This window comes from Nothobranchius furzeri, chromosome 13 (assembly GCF_043380555.1).
Source record: "Nothobranchius furzeri strain GRZ-AD chromosome 13, NfurGRZ-RIMD1, whole genome shotgun sequence".
Lineage (NCBI taxonomy): Eukaryota > Metazoa > Chordata > Actinopteri > Cyprinodontiformes > Nothobranchiidae > Nothobranchius > Nothobranchius furzeri.
The window spans coordinates 43,317,003-43,333,657 of NC_091753.1; the positions used below are offsets into that span (position 1 = coordinate 43,317,003).

Genomic DNA, 16,655 nt, shown 5'->3' on the forward strand with positions numbered 1-16,655 from the left:
TTTGCAACGAGTGATGTCACCGATCAGTGCCAAAAAGTGTCCACAGTAATATTAAGTTTTTATTCAGTCAAAGGACGGCAATTTAATCCATAGGGATCCATAGCTGAGAGAGCTGCTGTGTGACGTAAAATGTGGCATTCAATGATCAGAAGAAGTGCTGTTTTTCACAGCACTCTGTGAGACCGCAAAGACCAGTGAATTACATCATTGTGGGGAGGTTTCCGCCGCATTTTCTGGGTGTTGGGAGTTTAGTAACGGCGACTTAAAAGCAGCGAGAATGATGCTTGTTTGCTTGTTCTTCCATTCTGCTTCACAAGCAACTCTTCTAATCTTATTGATACAAGTTGTTTTGGACGAGGCCTGCTTTCTTACTGAGTTACAGCTCAGCAACTCCACCCGGCCTTTCCGAGTACCTACCCCTGATGAGGAGTTCCTGAAAAATGGCCGTTCAACCGGCCTGCTGAAAAGGAGACACACGCATGTCAGGAAGCTCCAGTAAAATTACCCTGATGTTTCGATAGTGAAAACACACCTTTTAAAGTCTTACTTGTCCATAAGAAATGTCGTCTAGGTACTTCGTCAAACACGCTCTGTGTCTGACATCTGCACATAAACAAATGTCTAACGCTATTGGCTAATGCTGAGTGGTGCTCAATTCAAACTGAATGGCTTTCTAAGGGACGGGGCAGGCCTAGCAAGAAAAAAAGGATGTATTAAAATTTTACCTGCATTACATCACAGCACATTATTTAAAAAATCCTACATAATTCCTGAAAGGGGGAAGCTCCAGATTCCTGCTTTGCCTTCATATTATGAATGTTTGACACTGGAAAAGAACCAGGACGTGGAATATTCTTTGTTTTGATTGACAGCTCCCCAACTCCTCAGCGAAGCTTACAACTGTGTCCTTGATGAGTTTCCTTTTGAAAAAAGCCAGTGGGAATATGGAGTATCTGTTTGACAAGTCGCTGTGGAACAAGTCAGACGTGTACACTGTTGAGATGATGGAGGAGTTGGTGCAGCAGTACAGGGAGACGCTGGGCAAGGTATGTCGAGTTAAGGGTTTTGATATGTTCAAATCCTCATAGTTTACTCTCCTTTTTAAAAAATGTGTTCCTCTTTCCTAGATTTTGCCTGACATGACTGGCATCATTTCAACATGGCAGTTGCTTAGCAAAAAGGAAAAGGCCGGTGTTGGGGAGAATAAGTCCAAAAATGAGGAAACTGTTGAAAATATGGAGGATAAAAATGACCTTCCTGGTAATACTGACATTTGCATATCGTTTTTCAGTTATTTCTATCGTTTGAGGTGGATTATTCATTAACTGACTAGCTCTTGTACTTTACTGCTTAAACAGACACAGCAGATTCGGCTGAGGTCATTCTGCTGAAGGCGATGATTCTTCAGGTCTTGTGTCTTTACCAGAAGGTGGTGCCACACCTGGTGATGCAGTGCAAGTTTGACTTCAGCAAACTCCTGAAAGGTGTTCTTCACTAGATCTGATAGCTGCTGCGTGGTCGATCATTTAAAGAAGCGTAATCATTTCAAATTTCTTCAGGAATCGTGTCCGAAAAAGGAATGAGGGAAGAAACTCCCCCGGTCTTGCAGTATCAGATACTGCAATTGGCTTTGAATTTTCCAGCAAGCAAATTTTCCTGGTTCCGCATACAGGTGAGCAGGTTTACATCACAACTATGGCTTTGAACTTGCAGTTAGCAGTGTTCTTAACGTCTTCTGTGTTTTGGACTCTTAACAGGATGTTTCAGGCACAGAGTCATCCTCTGGAGAGAAGTCAGTACTTTACCTGCTTCTCAAGATGCTTGTGAGCAGCAGCAGCAGCCACCTCAGGTCCTCCACACGGAGGCTGGTTCTCAAGGTGAAGAATATTTAGTCTTTTCTGCTCTTCTGCGGTACACACAGCCCAGTCAAGTCCTGTAAATTTGGGTTTTCAGTGTGCTTCTTCCCCCAGTTTGTTTGATTAAACATTGTAAAGGCTTTATTTAAAATGGTAATTTAATGATTATTCATAAGTAGAACGTAAAAAATATTATAAAAACTGATTAATTAGAATTACAATACGTAATTTAAAAATACATATAAATATTAATCTATTTAAATTAATTATTTTCTTTTAAATATATATATATATTTTTTTATAATTAATTAAAATAAACATTTTAAATAATTTTTGCTTTTTCTTCAGAATGAACATCTTAAGTAATTTATTAAAAATTAATTTTTTTGTTTTACAATTTTTTTAGTAAAATCTAATAATTTTAAAATATGTAATTATATTTACCAAATAGTAAATATTTAAAATAATGTTTTCTTTTCAGGATAAACATTCAAAATAAACTAAACTGTTTTATACAATCATTTCAAATATTTTTAATAATTAAAAATATATTTATGTCTTAATAATATAATAAACATTTTAGAATATTCATTTTCATTAACTATTTAGTCAAATAAAAAAGTTTAGCATTTTTCCCCCTGATTATTTAAATAGTAAAATATGTATTTCTGAAACTAAAGTTAGAGGTACAAAAAGGTAATAAACAAAATAAGAATCTGCACACTTCAATCTGCGATGTAGGAGTTTGACCAATAAACTCCTACATCGCAGATTGAAGTGTGTGGATTCTTATTTTCTTTATTCCACTTTTCGATCCAGCAACTTTCCCAGACGAGCGGTGACTCCTACTCTAAAAAAGGGTAATAAAAAAGTTAGATTAAAAAAGAAAAAGAAAAAACAAGGGGGCCCAAAAGAAACAGAAATGCACAAAAATTGATGGTACAGGTTTTGTTAAAGTGGTTCAATAAATCTTTTAGGAGGAAAATGACTGATGTTTCGTATTTTTTGATCATTTTCAGGTTCTTAAGGACACCGGGGTATTTGAATACACCTTGAATGAACTTGAGCTCTGGCTTGATCAGCTGGTCAAACTAAAACCAAACCAACAAGAGACGGTTATCCAGTTCTTAGAGAGGGTGAGTCGGATGTCTAGGTTTGATTATTCACGTCAGAATCTTGTGAGCTAACATTAATGTTAAATATTTCGTTTCCCCCTCCAGGTGTTTGCCAGATTGGTAAGCAATTCATATGAATACACAGATAAAGTAGCCAGCTTTGTCCAGGAGGCAGGAAATCTGCAAGCTAACCTGAGTAGCCAGGACAGGGATGCAGTCAGCGTTCCAGTTTCACACATTGATGGTGAGTTTTCGGCAATCCATAAAAATGTCTGCGAAGCTTTGTTTCTGACCTGCATGTGAATATCTCTCAGATGTTTTGGACATGCTTGATGTCATCATGGAGGGTAGTGACGGTGAGATGGAGGAGTTTGGGCCTTCTCTGAGTGAAGACCTCATTGTGCAAACTTTTCCCTTCAGCGCGGTGGTGCCGGCTGCTCTGGAAGCTCGGAACAAACTCCCAACAGACAAAGGTAAAGCAGGAATCTGATCCGTCCTTTGAATTTTTTTACTTATTTAAAAAGACACACTGTGTGAGTAATACTGCCTCCACAGTGTCTTTTGAGTGCAGCATGGTGAGGCAGAAATGTTGGCACATTCTTGCCGCTAAGCTTGATAATAATTTTACCGCAACATCAGATTTCTGAATGGAGATCACGCCTTAGCGAAAACAGATGGTGGTGTCATGATCGCATGTCCACGGAGCCCCAGCCTTGACAGTTCATGGGGACAGCCACCGGTTGGAGTGGCTCCCGATAAAAAGCCTGAGGAGTGTGACTTCGAGCGGGGTTGACACGTTACGTTCTAGCTAAAAGGATGTCCGTGACAGCGCGGAGACCACACCCCTGAATACCACTATCTTTTATGAAAAACACATGATGGCACCACAGGCTGACCACCTGAATGACCAAAGTCTCCCTGATGCCGGCGCTACTTTGTGGCAACATGGCGCCATTTTGTATTTCCAAAAAGTCGCTTACTTGAACAACATGAAGAACGTCTCCTATTCCACCTTTAAGCTCTGAAATGGATTGTTTTATTAGTAAACCAGGGTCCGAAATTAACACTCGCCAAATGCGAGCAAATTGCTCCATTTGGCGAGTAAATTTTTGAGCTCTACCTGCCACCTGGCGAGTAAATGTTTGCACCAAATTAGTTATGTTTATCAGTCATCTTCCATGGATGTCTGATACTCCTCCCGCCTGCATGCAACGTACGCGAAACGTGAGCGTCGCATCCAACGTCATTTCCACCTATCCCATTCAATCAGTTTATCAAGTTAGCAGTTAGCTTCGTGTTAAAACTAGCAGTGAAATGTGGCGGTTTTTAACTGGAGTCAGCCAGCCTTCCAAAAGAAAACTCGTCAAACTGGAAGAAAAACCACCAGGACCAGTGGCAACCAGAAGATTTTGTGAAAAGTGGCGAACTGAAGATGGCGGAGTCGTGAGACAATGGCTGCATTATGATGGCCACGTAGCGTTGCTGCCTTTCACAGACACTTTTTCTGCTCGTGCTGCAAACAGGATAGCTGTCTTCTATCAACTGTCCCTCTGCATTCTTCAAATATCCGAAAAATGCCCATACTTCCGACTTTGTCTTCTTTGAGGGATAATAAATGTCCCGAGTGCTGCAGTCTCCTCTGGCCATTATTTCAGCTTTAGCTTAAAGAAAGTTTTGGTCGTAAACAACAAAGTGTGCATGTGCCGCCGGCTACTTCAGCAGATGATACGGTGGCTGGTAAGGGTCACCGCGCCTACACCGCAACCACGGTAATCCACCGAGATAATATATATATTTTTTAAACAAGACTGTTATTAATTATTATTGTCAACTTTTTTACCGGGGTTTACCGCTACACCGGTTACCGTGACAACCCTAGCCCTGTCACACATTCAGATATTCTCATGGTGCAGCTGTGTTCTCCAGAGATCAAGGACTATGACCCAAATGAGGCTGTAATGCTTTGGCACAAAGACGGTGTCAGAAGCAGGAGGCCAGACTTCGTGGACAGAGAAAACAAGGAGTCTGACTAGATTTCAATGAAACAGTTCATAAAACATCTCTAAAAATAAATAAATAAATAAATAGTAAAAATGACAAAAGAGTTGTTTTTCTTATTAATTGATGTTTTAATTATTTTGTCACTCTGTTTGGAATCAACATAATATAGAATTACATGCTTTAGGTAGATCTAAATCATTTAGAATTTTGGCCGGTAAAAAATATGCTTGGCCGGTAGATTTTCATCATCTACCGGCCAACTTGGCCGGTGAGTAAAAAATTTAATTTCGGACCCTGTTAGTAACGGTGTGTGATTTTCCTCTCTTAGGGGTGGTGTGCGAGTACCTGTCTGCTGTGATCTCAGATGTGCTCCACTGTCAAAGAGACCCGCTCCCTCTCTGTCTCACTCTGCTGCACTACGATAAAAAGCTCACGTCCTCCGAACCTCCAGCATCTTTTCATCCATCCGTCTTACATCTTCATCAGTATTACTCCAGATGGCTACCTCAACAGTGCCACGAAGAACTGGTCCGTCTTACCGAGCGATCGGTTTATTTGTCATTTCTGTTGTCGTTGAATGTTTTCTTTATCTTTCTGATGTAGTTCAAGTCTTGTGAGCGCCTGTCAAGTGAACCACCAGCCTCCACCTCCTGCTCCTCTCTACTGAAAGCCGCATACATCCAGGGACCCGGCACTTTTCTGGAGGACACCTTCAAGCAAAATATAGAAACGTCTCTATCTTCCATGTCACTGATGGAGTTTCCAGTTGTGATCAAGCAGATTTTACTTTACATCAAGTCAACAGTGGAAAACTTTGGCTCGGTAAGAACAATGAAACCTGAATATTCTGTAAATATTGCAGAGGAAATACTCAAAGTGTTGTTTCATTATCCTTGCAGTTCTCCAAAGACATTAGAGGAGCTCTTCTCAGGACTTTGATGGAAATTCTTCGAGATGTAGTGACAAGACTACAGAGCTCTGAGGAGACCCCGGACTCCGAGGCTGCTCCAGAGAAATCCCAAGAATCAGATCTTTTTGTGGAAATCAGTCAGTCGTCAACAATCGAAGCCAATAAGGAGCAGGTTTGCTAAAAAGTTAATAATTTGAGTTATTTTTTATTTATTTAGTGTCTTAAGTGATTCTTGTTTTCCATGTTTAGGTCCTTATTTCAGCCCTTGGCTCCATCTTTAAGCATCCGTGTCTGGAGCAGTGGTTTCTGGCTCTGGAGCGAGCCACATTCCCATCTCATTCCCTGAAACCTGTCGCTCTAAAGCACCTATGTGCCCACATGACTGACAATATTCTGACTCTCCTGAAGATGTGTGCTCCCACTCTTCACGCTCTGAGTCATCAGGAGCTTCTTGGCAGCTACCTGAGCGCTTTAGAGATAGCTGCTCTGAAGGAGCTGAATGAAAAGGGCTCTCAGTCTCCGAAGACTCAATCCAGAACCTTTCAGGCACTCTTGTGTCTGCACAGCTACATGGATGCTAGCAGTCTGAGGGAAGTGGTTTCCAGGTTGCTGCTTCTCCCTCATGACAGCCTCATCCATCCCCACCGTGAAGGGAAGCAGTCTGAGCTCAGCGTTTACGGTCGTGCAGCTTTACAAATCCTCACAACGCGTGAATCTACTTCCTCTCCCGACCATGACCCGTTTCTGACACAGGCACACCTCCACGGCCTAGGCACCCTTCTTGTGTCCTGCTCTAGCCCTGAACTAGAAGCTTTTCTGCTCCGGACTCTGTCCAGTGAACCAGGAAGTGCCAAGCTGATCCACACAGATGTCCTGCTGCGCTATCTTCAGCAGCCTGGCCCAGACACCCTGGCTATCAGCGCTCTGCTCCTGCAGAACAGCTCCTCTCATCGCCTCTGCTTTGAAGTCTGGAGCCTGGAACCACCAAACATGGAGAACATGTCTAAGACAGAAGCCTTCCTTCCGCTGATCAACTCGTACTTACAGGTGGCGAGTAGAGAGGACCCAGCCAGACCCAAAGATGGTGTGTTCAAGCTAGAATGATTGGCTGTGTCATATCTTTTTTCTTTGTTCATGCAAATACGGTTTGACTTCTGTTTTACTTTAGTGCAAAGGGAAGTTTTGAAAGCCTTGAAGGAAGCGCTGCTCACCAGACTGTCTCTGAATATTTTGGGAAGCCTGACGGAGGACTCTGGAAGCCAGTCGGCAGAAACACTTTCGAGTCTGATCAGACTTTCTGCAGACGTGAACGACATCAGGGATTTGATCGACAACCTTCCGGACGCTTTGAAGACAGCAGACAGTTTTGTGAGGTGAGATTTACAGTAATAAAGTGAGAAGTTTCATGTTCATAAATGATCAAAGTTTCTGCTCTTGTCAGATGGCAGCTAGTGGATGTTATTATGGAGAAGCTTGCAGATTGCCCAGAAGAACAAGGAAAATGGAGAATGTCGGTCGCTGCTGCAGCCCTGAAGTGTCTGATTGCTTCGTATTGCCACTCAAAAGATCAGGCCACTGCCCCATCAGACCAGGAGGAGAGCGTCTTAAAAAGACTTCATCGCCTTCTGGTGGGTTTACTCTCCTCGTGCATGCATTTATTTGTTTTTGCGTTGTGTAACTCATGTCTCACACACAGACATCAGCAGAAGACGTCACGGCGTCTGATTGGAACAGTTTTGTTACAAATGGATTGAGGTTGGATTTCTGTACAAATGTTATCTTCTGTTTTGTTAATACTGTTGTATAAAAATTGCTGTAAACATATTTGATGCACCAGGTATCGCTACAACGATAGTCATTTCCTGGAGACTCTCGGTGGCCTGTTGGATCTGATGTATGAAAACCCGAAAGACCAAAAAGATCTGATACCGTTATCAACTCTTCATATGATGACCAGCAGCCATTCTCAGTTCCTGCCCACAATGCTGGAATCCAGTGAAGAGCCCGGCAGGAGTCAGGCCAAAGGTAGAATTTATAAAAAGAAAATAAAGTTTTGCGGATTACATTAGCACTTCTCAAGCCACCTCCGCTTCTGCAATATATAAACTTTAGTTGCAATAATTTTAACAGCTAAACAATGGTTGCCTGGGCTAATGCTAACACTAGCCAGAGCTACCGCTAGCAATAGTCATAGCACCTGCTAATGCTATGTGTAGTTACTGCTATCGCTTGCAAGCCCTGCTGCTAATGCCATCAGTAGCTGCTGCTAACACTAGACTGAGCTTCTGCTAATGCTAGATCTAGCTACTGCTAACATTGACCAGCCCTACTGCTAATGCTATCTCTAGCTACTAGAGGAAACTGCTCTGGAGTGGTTCTTCTCTTATCTGTCTGAGCATTCTTTCTCTGTGGCCGTCTCCCAAGTTTCGGTCCTCCACCACCTCCCTCACCCATGGTGTCCCACAAGGTTCTGTGCTGGGGCCTCTACTCTCCCTCCTCTATATGCTTCGTCTTCAGCTCATCCTGAGCTTCTTTAAAGGAATCTCCTACCATCTTTATGCGGAGGACCTCCAACTGAACATCTCATTAATCCCCATGAGATGTCTAAGCTGCAGCTGTTACACACCTGTATTAAAACCTGGATGGCTGGGAGCTTTCTGTGCCCCAGACAAGCTGGTTCCCAAAGTCAGAGTCTCGTTTGGTCACCTTTCTTCTCACACCAAATCCTCTGTCAGGAATCTTGGTGTGACCTCTTCCTTCTTCCATCTTCCTTCATTCCATTACTTGCTATACCTCAAGTCCGTCTATCCTCGATGGGCCTTAGGTCTTTCGGCTCACAGGCTCCGCGGTTATGGAATAGCATCCCCTTAGACATCCGTTTGGCCAGGTCTATCACTCAGTTCAAATCATTACTGAAGACTCGTTTGTTCAGAAAGGCCTTTCTGAATGCCTAATTTGATTTTAGTTGATTGTGTATGTAATTCAGCTATACTATGTAGATTTTAATGGGTAATGTATATCTTTATGATAACGTTATATCGACTGATTACTTGATGTATTTGTTTATATTTTTATTTTTGACCTTTAGTCTAGTATTTTAGCACTTACTGGTTTTCACTTTTAACTTGTATTTGTTTAATTGATTGATTGATTTGTAATTTTAACTTGCTGAGGACTGTTTTATCTGTATTATGCAATTTCTGTAAAGCGACCTTGAGAGTCCTGAAAGGCACTACAAATAAAATGTATTATTAATTATTATTAATTATTATTATTATCTGAGAAACATTGCTAAGCTGAGTCCCATTCTGTCCCGCTCTGAACTTGAGACAGTTATCCACACCTTCATCTCCTCACGCTTAGACTGCTGTAACTCTCTTTTCACGTGTCTGAGCAGAACCTCCCTGAACCGTCTAGAGGTGGTTCAGAAAGCCTACTGCTAGTGCCATCTCCAGCCACTGCTAACGCTAGCCAGAGCTACTGCTAACACATTTTTGGTCATTTCAGGAGCATTGGTGTCCCTTCTTCTTTGCCTGGTAAAAAAGTGTCCGACAGTTTGTAGCGTCAACCATTTTGTCGTACTTCTGGCAGCATATGGAGCAACTCTTTCTCCCTCAGGTAACACAGACCCCTTTAGTCATGATAAAAGTGTTTGTATTTGCTCTTTTGCTATACACAACATTTTGTTGTCTTTGTAGATCAGAAACTGTTGCTACTCCTGCGGGAGTATGAAGCAAACCAGGTCAGCCTGCTGAAATTTCAGTAAGTATTTTTCTTTTGACTGTTGGCCCGGAGAGAGCTTTTCACACAGTTTTTGATACTGAATAATTTTTTCTGCAGGTCGTTCTTTTGGGGTCCTGCAGCTGTTGAGCATCACAAGACCCGGAAAAGCTTGGGAGCTTCTCTGTGGAAGCAGCCGAGTTCAGACGATGTGCTGGCGCTGCTGAAATCCGACACGATGCAGCAGACTGTTTTAAAGTTTCCTCAACGACGCAGGATCCTCCCCCAGGTTTAAATTTTAGATTGCTTATTTGTTTAAAGCTTTGCATTTTTATGTACAAGGTATTTGAGCATTGTAGGATTATAATTGGCTCTCATTTAGGACAACGCAGAGATGCTGTACAGAAATGACGCAGTGGACGACCTTGGGAGTTTGTATGATCCGTGTTTTCTCTTGCCTCTCTTCAGCGCCATCTTGCGACCAGGTTAAACTTCTTAACTGCTCGCTGCCTTACAGAAAAACAGGTTTAGGTTACCGTCGCTTCTTTATTTGGCATTCTTCTTTTCTCCGACAGAGTGTGTTGTTGACTGCGTGAAGTTCGTTTCCAGCCAAGCACTCAGCGTCACGGTGGTGTCTCTGAGTAGCTACGACTCAAACTTGAGAGCGGCGGCGTACCACGTGCTTCACTGCTTCTACCAGCATCTGGAGGCGGCTCGGTTCAGAGAGAAGAGACCGGTGCTGTGTCTGGGATGGAATATGTCACTTTGATCATATTTTGTGGATTGAAACACTGAGTCTTTTTTATTTATTTATTTTTTCCAAATTAGCTACTGTATTTAATGGATCTTGTCAAGAATGGAATTCGAAAGCAGAATCAAAGACTTCCGTTCATCTTGACCTCTTACGTCACCAAAGTGGCTCAGCAGATGCTGAAACCAGGTGTGTAACCCTGAACACAGAGACTGTCAGTAATTACCGAACCATATGTTAAAAACAACCTGAACACATCACTGAAATCCTTTTTTTTTGTCTGTTTTATTGTCCTTTTTTCCCCCCAGAGGACCACATGTATGTGGTGCTAAACCGATTCCTGCTGTCCCATCAGAGTCTGGATATGCGAAAAGTCCCAGGATTCACCAAGCTATTTTATGGCTTTGAATTGGAGGTAACGTGTGAAAGGAAGGCTCTGAAAACCTTCTGTGGTGATAAACTTGTTATAATGGAAGGTGGGAGTTCATGATTAAGCAACATCTGGCCTTCACTTGTTTGTTTGTACAGCTTAGGTTCTTATCAGACTCTTATCTGCTCCTGTGAAGGACCGTCACCGGTGGAAGTAAAGCTTACTTTGTTTTTGTAGCACAAGATGGAACGAGAGTGGATCCTGAGCGTGCTCGAGGAGGGGTTGATGGATGGACACTGCTATGATCTGTGCAACCAACAGGGTATCTTTCAGGTCCTTTTAAGCTTCAGCAGCAGCCCGCTGTGTAGTGAACGCTATCAGGTACACGCTGCTGTCAACACAACTGTTGTGTCTCCAGTCCCATCTGCTCTGGTGGACAAGGAGGACCAAGAACCTGATCTGAGTAAAATGCTCTTAAGGAGGAAAATGTGTAATGTTGCATACACTAATCTTCACGCAGATGCAGATCATTAGGGTGTTGTGTAAGGCTGCCCGTGTGACTAAAGCAGCTTACGACCTCCCAAAGAGCTGCGGGCTCCTTAGCTGGATAATACAGCTGGTTGAGAAAAGGTAAATGCTTTGATTTGTGGCTGTTAAGTTATTTAAAGGTGTCCTAGAATTCAAAACCACATTTACCTTGTTGTTGAATAAAGGCAACTTGGTGTGTCTAATGTACCGAACGTCTGTGCTGTCTCTGACCTGCTTTCCTGTGTAAAGTAGTGGTGTTGTAATGGCCACGGAGAAACACTTGGTTCTGAAAAAAGCTGGTTTAACACATCATCAGCTTAAGCCGGGCGTACACTGTGCGACTTTTTCACTTTTTTGAGCCGATTTTCCACTCGTGCGAGAATCCACGACATCGGGGCGAGTTTTGCGCCGAGCGGTCGTGTAGTGTACAGGGGGTTACGAGAGGCGATTAACACCACGTGACCAGCTGCCGATCGGTAATCGTGAGCTCGCACGGACTTCTGGCGTGTTTAATATTTCGCTCGTCCCTCGTGAGGGTATCGCACTGTTGAAGCGGCGCAGCGAGCAGCTGCGACCCAAAAAGTATCAGAACCGCTCACGGCGCATGCGCAATCATGCATCAACGCCGCTCGCTCGCTATTTCCCTAATAACACACGCTGTTCATTTTGGTTTCTACACGTTTTTTTACTCACAAAGACTGTCAAGAAAGCGTGTTTGTCGTGTTCATGTCAAATTAAACTGATCACTAAACACAGATTTACTTTCTTTATTTCGTTTTCCTCATCCAACCCCCATAAATCCCAGTGTGTCCTCCTGCAGCACTCCCGAAGGACAACAGGCAAAACAAGACAAAAAAGTCTGACGTGTTGAGTAAAAACTGCTATTTTTAGCATATTTTTAGGGCCGACGTGTTGCTACCAGACGTACAGTGTGAGCAGTCAGGTCGCATGCGAGAACTGGGTCGTGCAGTGTGAGCACATGACTCGTGAGATCTGCTCTGCGAGGAAGTCGTGCAGTTTGAGCTGAAGCTGAACGCTGCGAGTGAAAAAGTCGCACAGTGTACGCCCGGCTTTAGACACACTCCCTTATATTAGCACGTCCCAACCCACTTCAGCCTCAGCCGTAACTAAACTTTAGTCACGGTAATGTTAGCTGCAGAACAATGGTTGCCAGAGCTAATGCTAACACTAGCCAGCGCTACCGCTAACACTAGTCATAGCACCTGCTAATGCTAGCCAGAGCTACTGCTAATGCTAGCCAGAGCTACTACCATTACTAGCTTATGTCAGTCTGAGAAAAGTTAGTTTGACGCGACATAGGTTCAGACGCACCCCCTTAAATCTGCACGTCACAACCAGTGTTGGGTAGTAACACACTTTTAGTAACGCGCCACTGTAACACTTTTACCAGCACCTACTTAAATAAGGTAACTCGGTTACAGTTAGCCAAGAGAGCATTGATTCGTTACCAGCTGCTAATGCCGCCCAGACGTTCTGGGCATGGACCTGGAGAAATATAGAGGCAGCTTGTGTTTCACTCAAGCTACACAAAATGTACCCCGCATGCAATTAATCAATCATTTGCTGGTCTGACTTAAATATAATAGTGTTGGGAAATTACTGTGTTTGAGTTTTGAGTTTATTATATTTTCTACAAAAATGTTATTATAAGGACATTAATGGGTGCATTTTTAAGAATGTTTTTTAAGTAACTAGTTACATTTAACAGTATGCATTACTTTTGGTTGAAGTAATCAAAATAGTAAATTAGTTACTTTTTGAATAAGGTAACTGTAACTAGTTACTTTTTTCAGTAACTTGCACAACACTGGTCCAAAGCCTCTTCAGCATCTGTAAGTTTTAAATGTTGGTGGCTCAAATGAGGCTCACGTGGATCCCTCTGCTTTCACATCTTCCCTTTTAATCCGAAGTCTTAGAAAAAATGTTTTTAAATCGGGATAAACACTTTTCAGAAAACTTCCCTGTTTTAGAAACTGTTTTGGATCAGAATCGGCTCTCCTGAAGTGTCACAATGACATCGCTTGGGCTGTTGATGATGGGCTTCCAGTAGTCATGATAGACCTCTCAGTGGCTTTTGATATGGTCGATCATAAGAACCTTCTCTGATGCCTTGAAGAACTTGTTGGTTTGGGTGGTACAGTCTTAAAACGGCTTGTTTCCTATTTGTCAGGTAGGACCTTCCCAGTGATGGTGATACCCAGGGGTCCGTTCCAAGTCCTCTGCTCTTCTCGCTGTACATCCAACCATTTAGAGCAGGGCTATTCAAGTCTGGGCCTCGGGGGCCGGAATGTTTGTTTGGTTAGATGCAGGAGGGTGTTACTTAAGAAGAAGCGTCCGTTATTTTGCTGATGACTAGGGCTGAACGACTTCAGGAAAGGATTAAAATGAGTTTTTTCCAGGAGAAATTACAATTTGAGTTCAGTTCATGATTTTCTGCAAATCAAGGTTCAACACATTATTCATACTATAGAATAATATATATTTTATATAATATATAGTCATACAACAAAACAATAGATCGTTCAGCCCTGCTGACGACATACAAACATATTTGCCATGCAGTCCAAATTCTGATGCCACAGCTACATCTTTATTGACCTCCAGTTGTGGAGTGGCTGCACCTAAGCTCTGGAAACAACGCCTGGCCAGATTCTGTTCAAAAGTAAACTCCAATCACATCTTTTCCAACAAGCTTTATACCTGTAGTTATTTTATAACATTTTTCCCAACTGTTGTCCTGTCATTTGTGCGATTTTCTAATGACGTGTGCGTTTTTTATTACCAGTTTTTTGTACGGCTCTTAGGTCTTACGGTTTAAGTAATAGTTTACTGCTGTTTAATTTGGCTTTTGTCTCTTATATATTTCTGTCTTATCCTCTGTAAAGCATTCTGGTCACCTTCCAGGGTTGGTTGGCTGAAATAAAACTTGTTCTAGAACACTTTTAAATGATCTATTACAGCAATAATCTTGTTAATAGCATTTGCCACATGTAGTTATATTTAATCTACTTATTTTCTCTCAGGAATCTAAACCAGCAGCTGCTATCCGCCATGATTGATCTGCTCCATGTGCTGTGGTTTACCAACCTTGGGCGGAAGGAGGAGAAGCTTGTTAAAGACGATGCCTCCTCCTCCACCCACGAGAAACCTCAGGGCTTAGTCAAATGTCTCCCACTTCCACTCATCAGTGAGTTTCTGTGTGTGGCGATGGCCATCTGCAGACACCTCAGGTAAAGTTGGACGTCCATCAACGTCGCACAAGACAAATACCATCATTAGGGTCAAGGGTGCCAGTGTTTGTTTGGTCTCGTCCTTGCAGGTTGGGTGTGAAGGCCGCTCAGTTCAGCTTGTTTGTGCAGACTCTTTGCTCTGTACTGGTGCATCGTGGGACAGCCCTCAGTGTAAACAAACAATCTGACCGACTCACGCTCCTTCCACAGCCTCTCTCTTGCACCGAAGCGCTTGCTCTGCTCCTCTGCTGGGCCTCCTTATCCTGCAACTCGGCCCTCCTGGCCCAAATACAGGCCTTGTCAGAACAGTACAAATTCAGAGAGTTGATGGGTGAGTCCCTTTTGTTAAATCTAATTCAATTCAATTCAAGTTTATTTATATAGCGCCAAATAACGACAAGAGTCGTCTCAAGGCACTTCACATAATAAACATTCCAATTCAGGTCAGTTCATTAAGCCAATCAGAAATAATCTTTCCTATATAAGGAACCCAGCAAATTGCATCAAGTCGCTGACTAGTGTCAGTGACTATACAGCAATCCTCATACTAAGCAAGCATAAAGTGACAGTGGGGAGGAAAACTCCCTTTTAACAGGAAGAAACCTCCAGAGAATCCCGGCTCAGTATAAGCAGCCATCCACCACGACTCACTGGGGATCGAGAAGAGAGAGCAGACACAAACACACACACGCGCACGCACGCACGCACACACACACACAATGCTAGAAGCTGGAAAATACCCCAAAAAAACGTACAATCATTCCTAACAGTGAAGTTGGAGTTTTCCACTGTTTGGAGATGACTTCAAATATCAGAATAATTGTTTCATTTGGCGCAACATTACAGTTTTTATTTCCTGACTGTAAACTAGAGATTTTTTTTAAACCTCTTGTAATTGTGACTGTGCTAGCTGAATTTCTGATTAATAAAAAAAACCCGTTTTTATCATCCATAGGAATTGGAAAGAACAAGGTGCGAGGTAAAGGCTTCGTCTCCCAAAGCGGCACACGAAGGGTGAACCATCTGGAGGACACCAAGACTCTGGAAGAAGAGGAGAATCTCCTGACAGACTGTAAACTTCCCCTCAGCAGGATCTTTCTTCACTGGGAACCCGCGTTTCAGCCCTCAGAACCCCAATCGGTTCAGCTGGCCAACGACACGGCGCATCTGCTCACCAAGTGGTCCCTGAGGTGGCTGGTGGAGGTCACGTATGATGCAAACAGAACAAAAGAGCTGCTGCTCTGGTTGGAGAAGGTTGTGGTGAAACCCAGGAGAATCCTGAAGGTTGTGATGCAGGATTTTGGCTTGAAAGCAGATCTCCTTCAGCTGTTTCATCGCAGCTTCGAAGCTCGGCATCTCTCCAGCGTGTCTACTGGAGTAGAAACCATACAGCTTTTTACCAACATTATGATCAGCCTGCTGGAGACACAAGAAAACCTTCCAGAGTTTCACCAGGGGGTGATCTCCGCCTGCCTGCCTGAGCACGACCAGTCTAAACGTGGTAGGAAAAAAAAAGTCCATTTGGTGTGAATGCATCCAATATTGCTTTTATTATGCATGCTAACTTGAAATGAAAACAAAAAGTAGCACGGGTCGACACTAAGTTACACAAAAGGACGTGTTTCTAATCAGCAGTGGTCGTTTGCTTTCTTTTGCAGAAGCAGGACTGTTTCTGTTGTCGCCGTACATCCATGAGTTGTGGAGTGGAGCCTCTTCAGCACAACTCTTCCTGTCTCACGTCTCTTTGGTGACCAGAATCAAGAGCAAAGGACAAAAAGGCTCCAAAACAAAGAGCCAAATGGCCATCAGAGCCATCTGTAACGACATCATCGCCATGACAGGTTAACAGGAATATCTGGACAGTTGATTCATTTTTTCATTTTAGTTATAAAGATATTAAAACATTTTGTTAATAAAAAGAAACTTTGTTTTGTAAAGTGTAGTTTTCCACATCAGTGTTTTCTTTTTATTTGTTTTAAACGCTTGGTTTGTCCCAGATTTAATGGTAGATGAACAACGACCACAAACAATAAATCTGATGATGTACAAAATAAATGCTGTGTGACTTTTAAATAAACAGACTTGTCTTTGTGTGAAAATACAAAATGCACAGTTTAGTCCCAACTAAACATATTTTTAAACATTTCTTTACA

At 42.7% G+C, this 16,655-nt stretch overlaps 1 protein-coding gene across 1 annotated transcript in view; it reads left to right on the forward strand.

Moving 5' to 3' along the window:
- urb1 (URB1 ribosome biogenesis homolog) overlaps positions 1-16,553 on the forward strand; it is a 25,350-nt gene extending 8,797 nt beyond the window's left edge. Inside the window, exons 11-39 of the mRNA XM_015951359.3 lie at positions 873-1,046; positions 1,128-1,260; positions 1,359-1,484; positions 1,560-1,672; positions 1,758-1,877; positions 2,876-2,992; positions 3,077-3,215; positions 3,286-3,444; positions 5,301-5,500; positions 5,576-5,794; positions 5,872-6,054; positions 6,132-6,966; positions 7,051-7,255; positions 7,324-7,510; positions 7,579-7,637; positions 7,720-7,907; positions 9,390-9,500; positions 9,581-9,644; positions 9,723-9,891; positions 9,985-10,087; positions 10,178-10,338; positions 10,431-10,542; positions 10,662-10,768; positions 10,961-11,104; positions 11,244-11,353; positions 14,296-14,502; positions 14,592-14,833; positions 15,458-16,003; positions 16,161-16,553. Of these exons, the coding sequence (XP_015806845.1) occupies positions 873-1,046; positions 1,128-1,260; positions 1,359-1,484; positions 1,560-1,672; positions 1,758-1,877; positions 2,876-2,992; positions 3,077-3,215; positions 3,286-3,444; positions 5,301-5,500; positions 5,576-5,794; positions 5,872-6,054; positions 6,132-6,966; positions 7,051-7,255; positions 7,324-7,510; positions 7,579-7,637; positions 7,720-7,907; positions 9,390-9,500; positions 9,581-9,644; positions 9,723-9,891; positions 9,985-10,087; positions 10,178-10,338; positions 10,431-10,542; positions 10,662-10,768; positions 10,961-11,104; positions 11,244-11,353; positions 14,296-14,502; positions 14,592-14,833; positions 15,458-16,003; positions 16,161-16,348 (5,421 nt within the window). The 3' untranslated portion in view covers positions 16,349-16,553. The remainder of the gene's footprint in view (positions 1-872; positions 1,047-1,127; positions 1,261-1,358; positions 1,485-1,559; positions 1,673-1,757; positions 1,878-2,875; positions 2,993-3,076; positions 3,216-3,285; positions 3,445-5,300; positions 5,501-5,575; positions 5,795-5,871; positions 6,055-6,131; positions 6,967-7,050; positions 7,256-7,323; positions 7,511-7,578; positions 7,638-7,719; positions 7,908-9,389; positions 9,501-9,580; positions 9,645-9,722; positions 9,892-9,984; positions 10,088-10,177; positions 10,339-10,430; positions 10,543-10,661; positions 10,769-10,960; positions 11,105-11,243; positions 11,354-14,295; positions 14,503-14,591; positions 14,834-15,457; positions 16,004-16,160) is intronic.
- Positions 16,554-16,655: the final 102 nt, after the last annotated feature.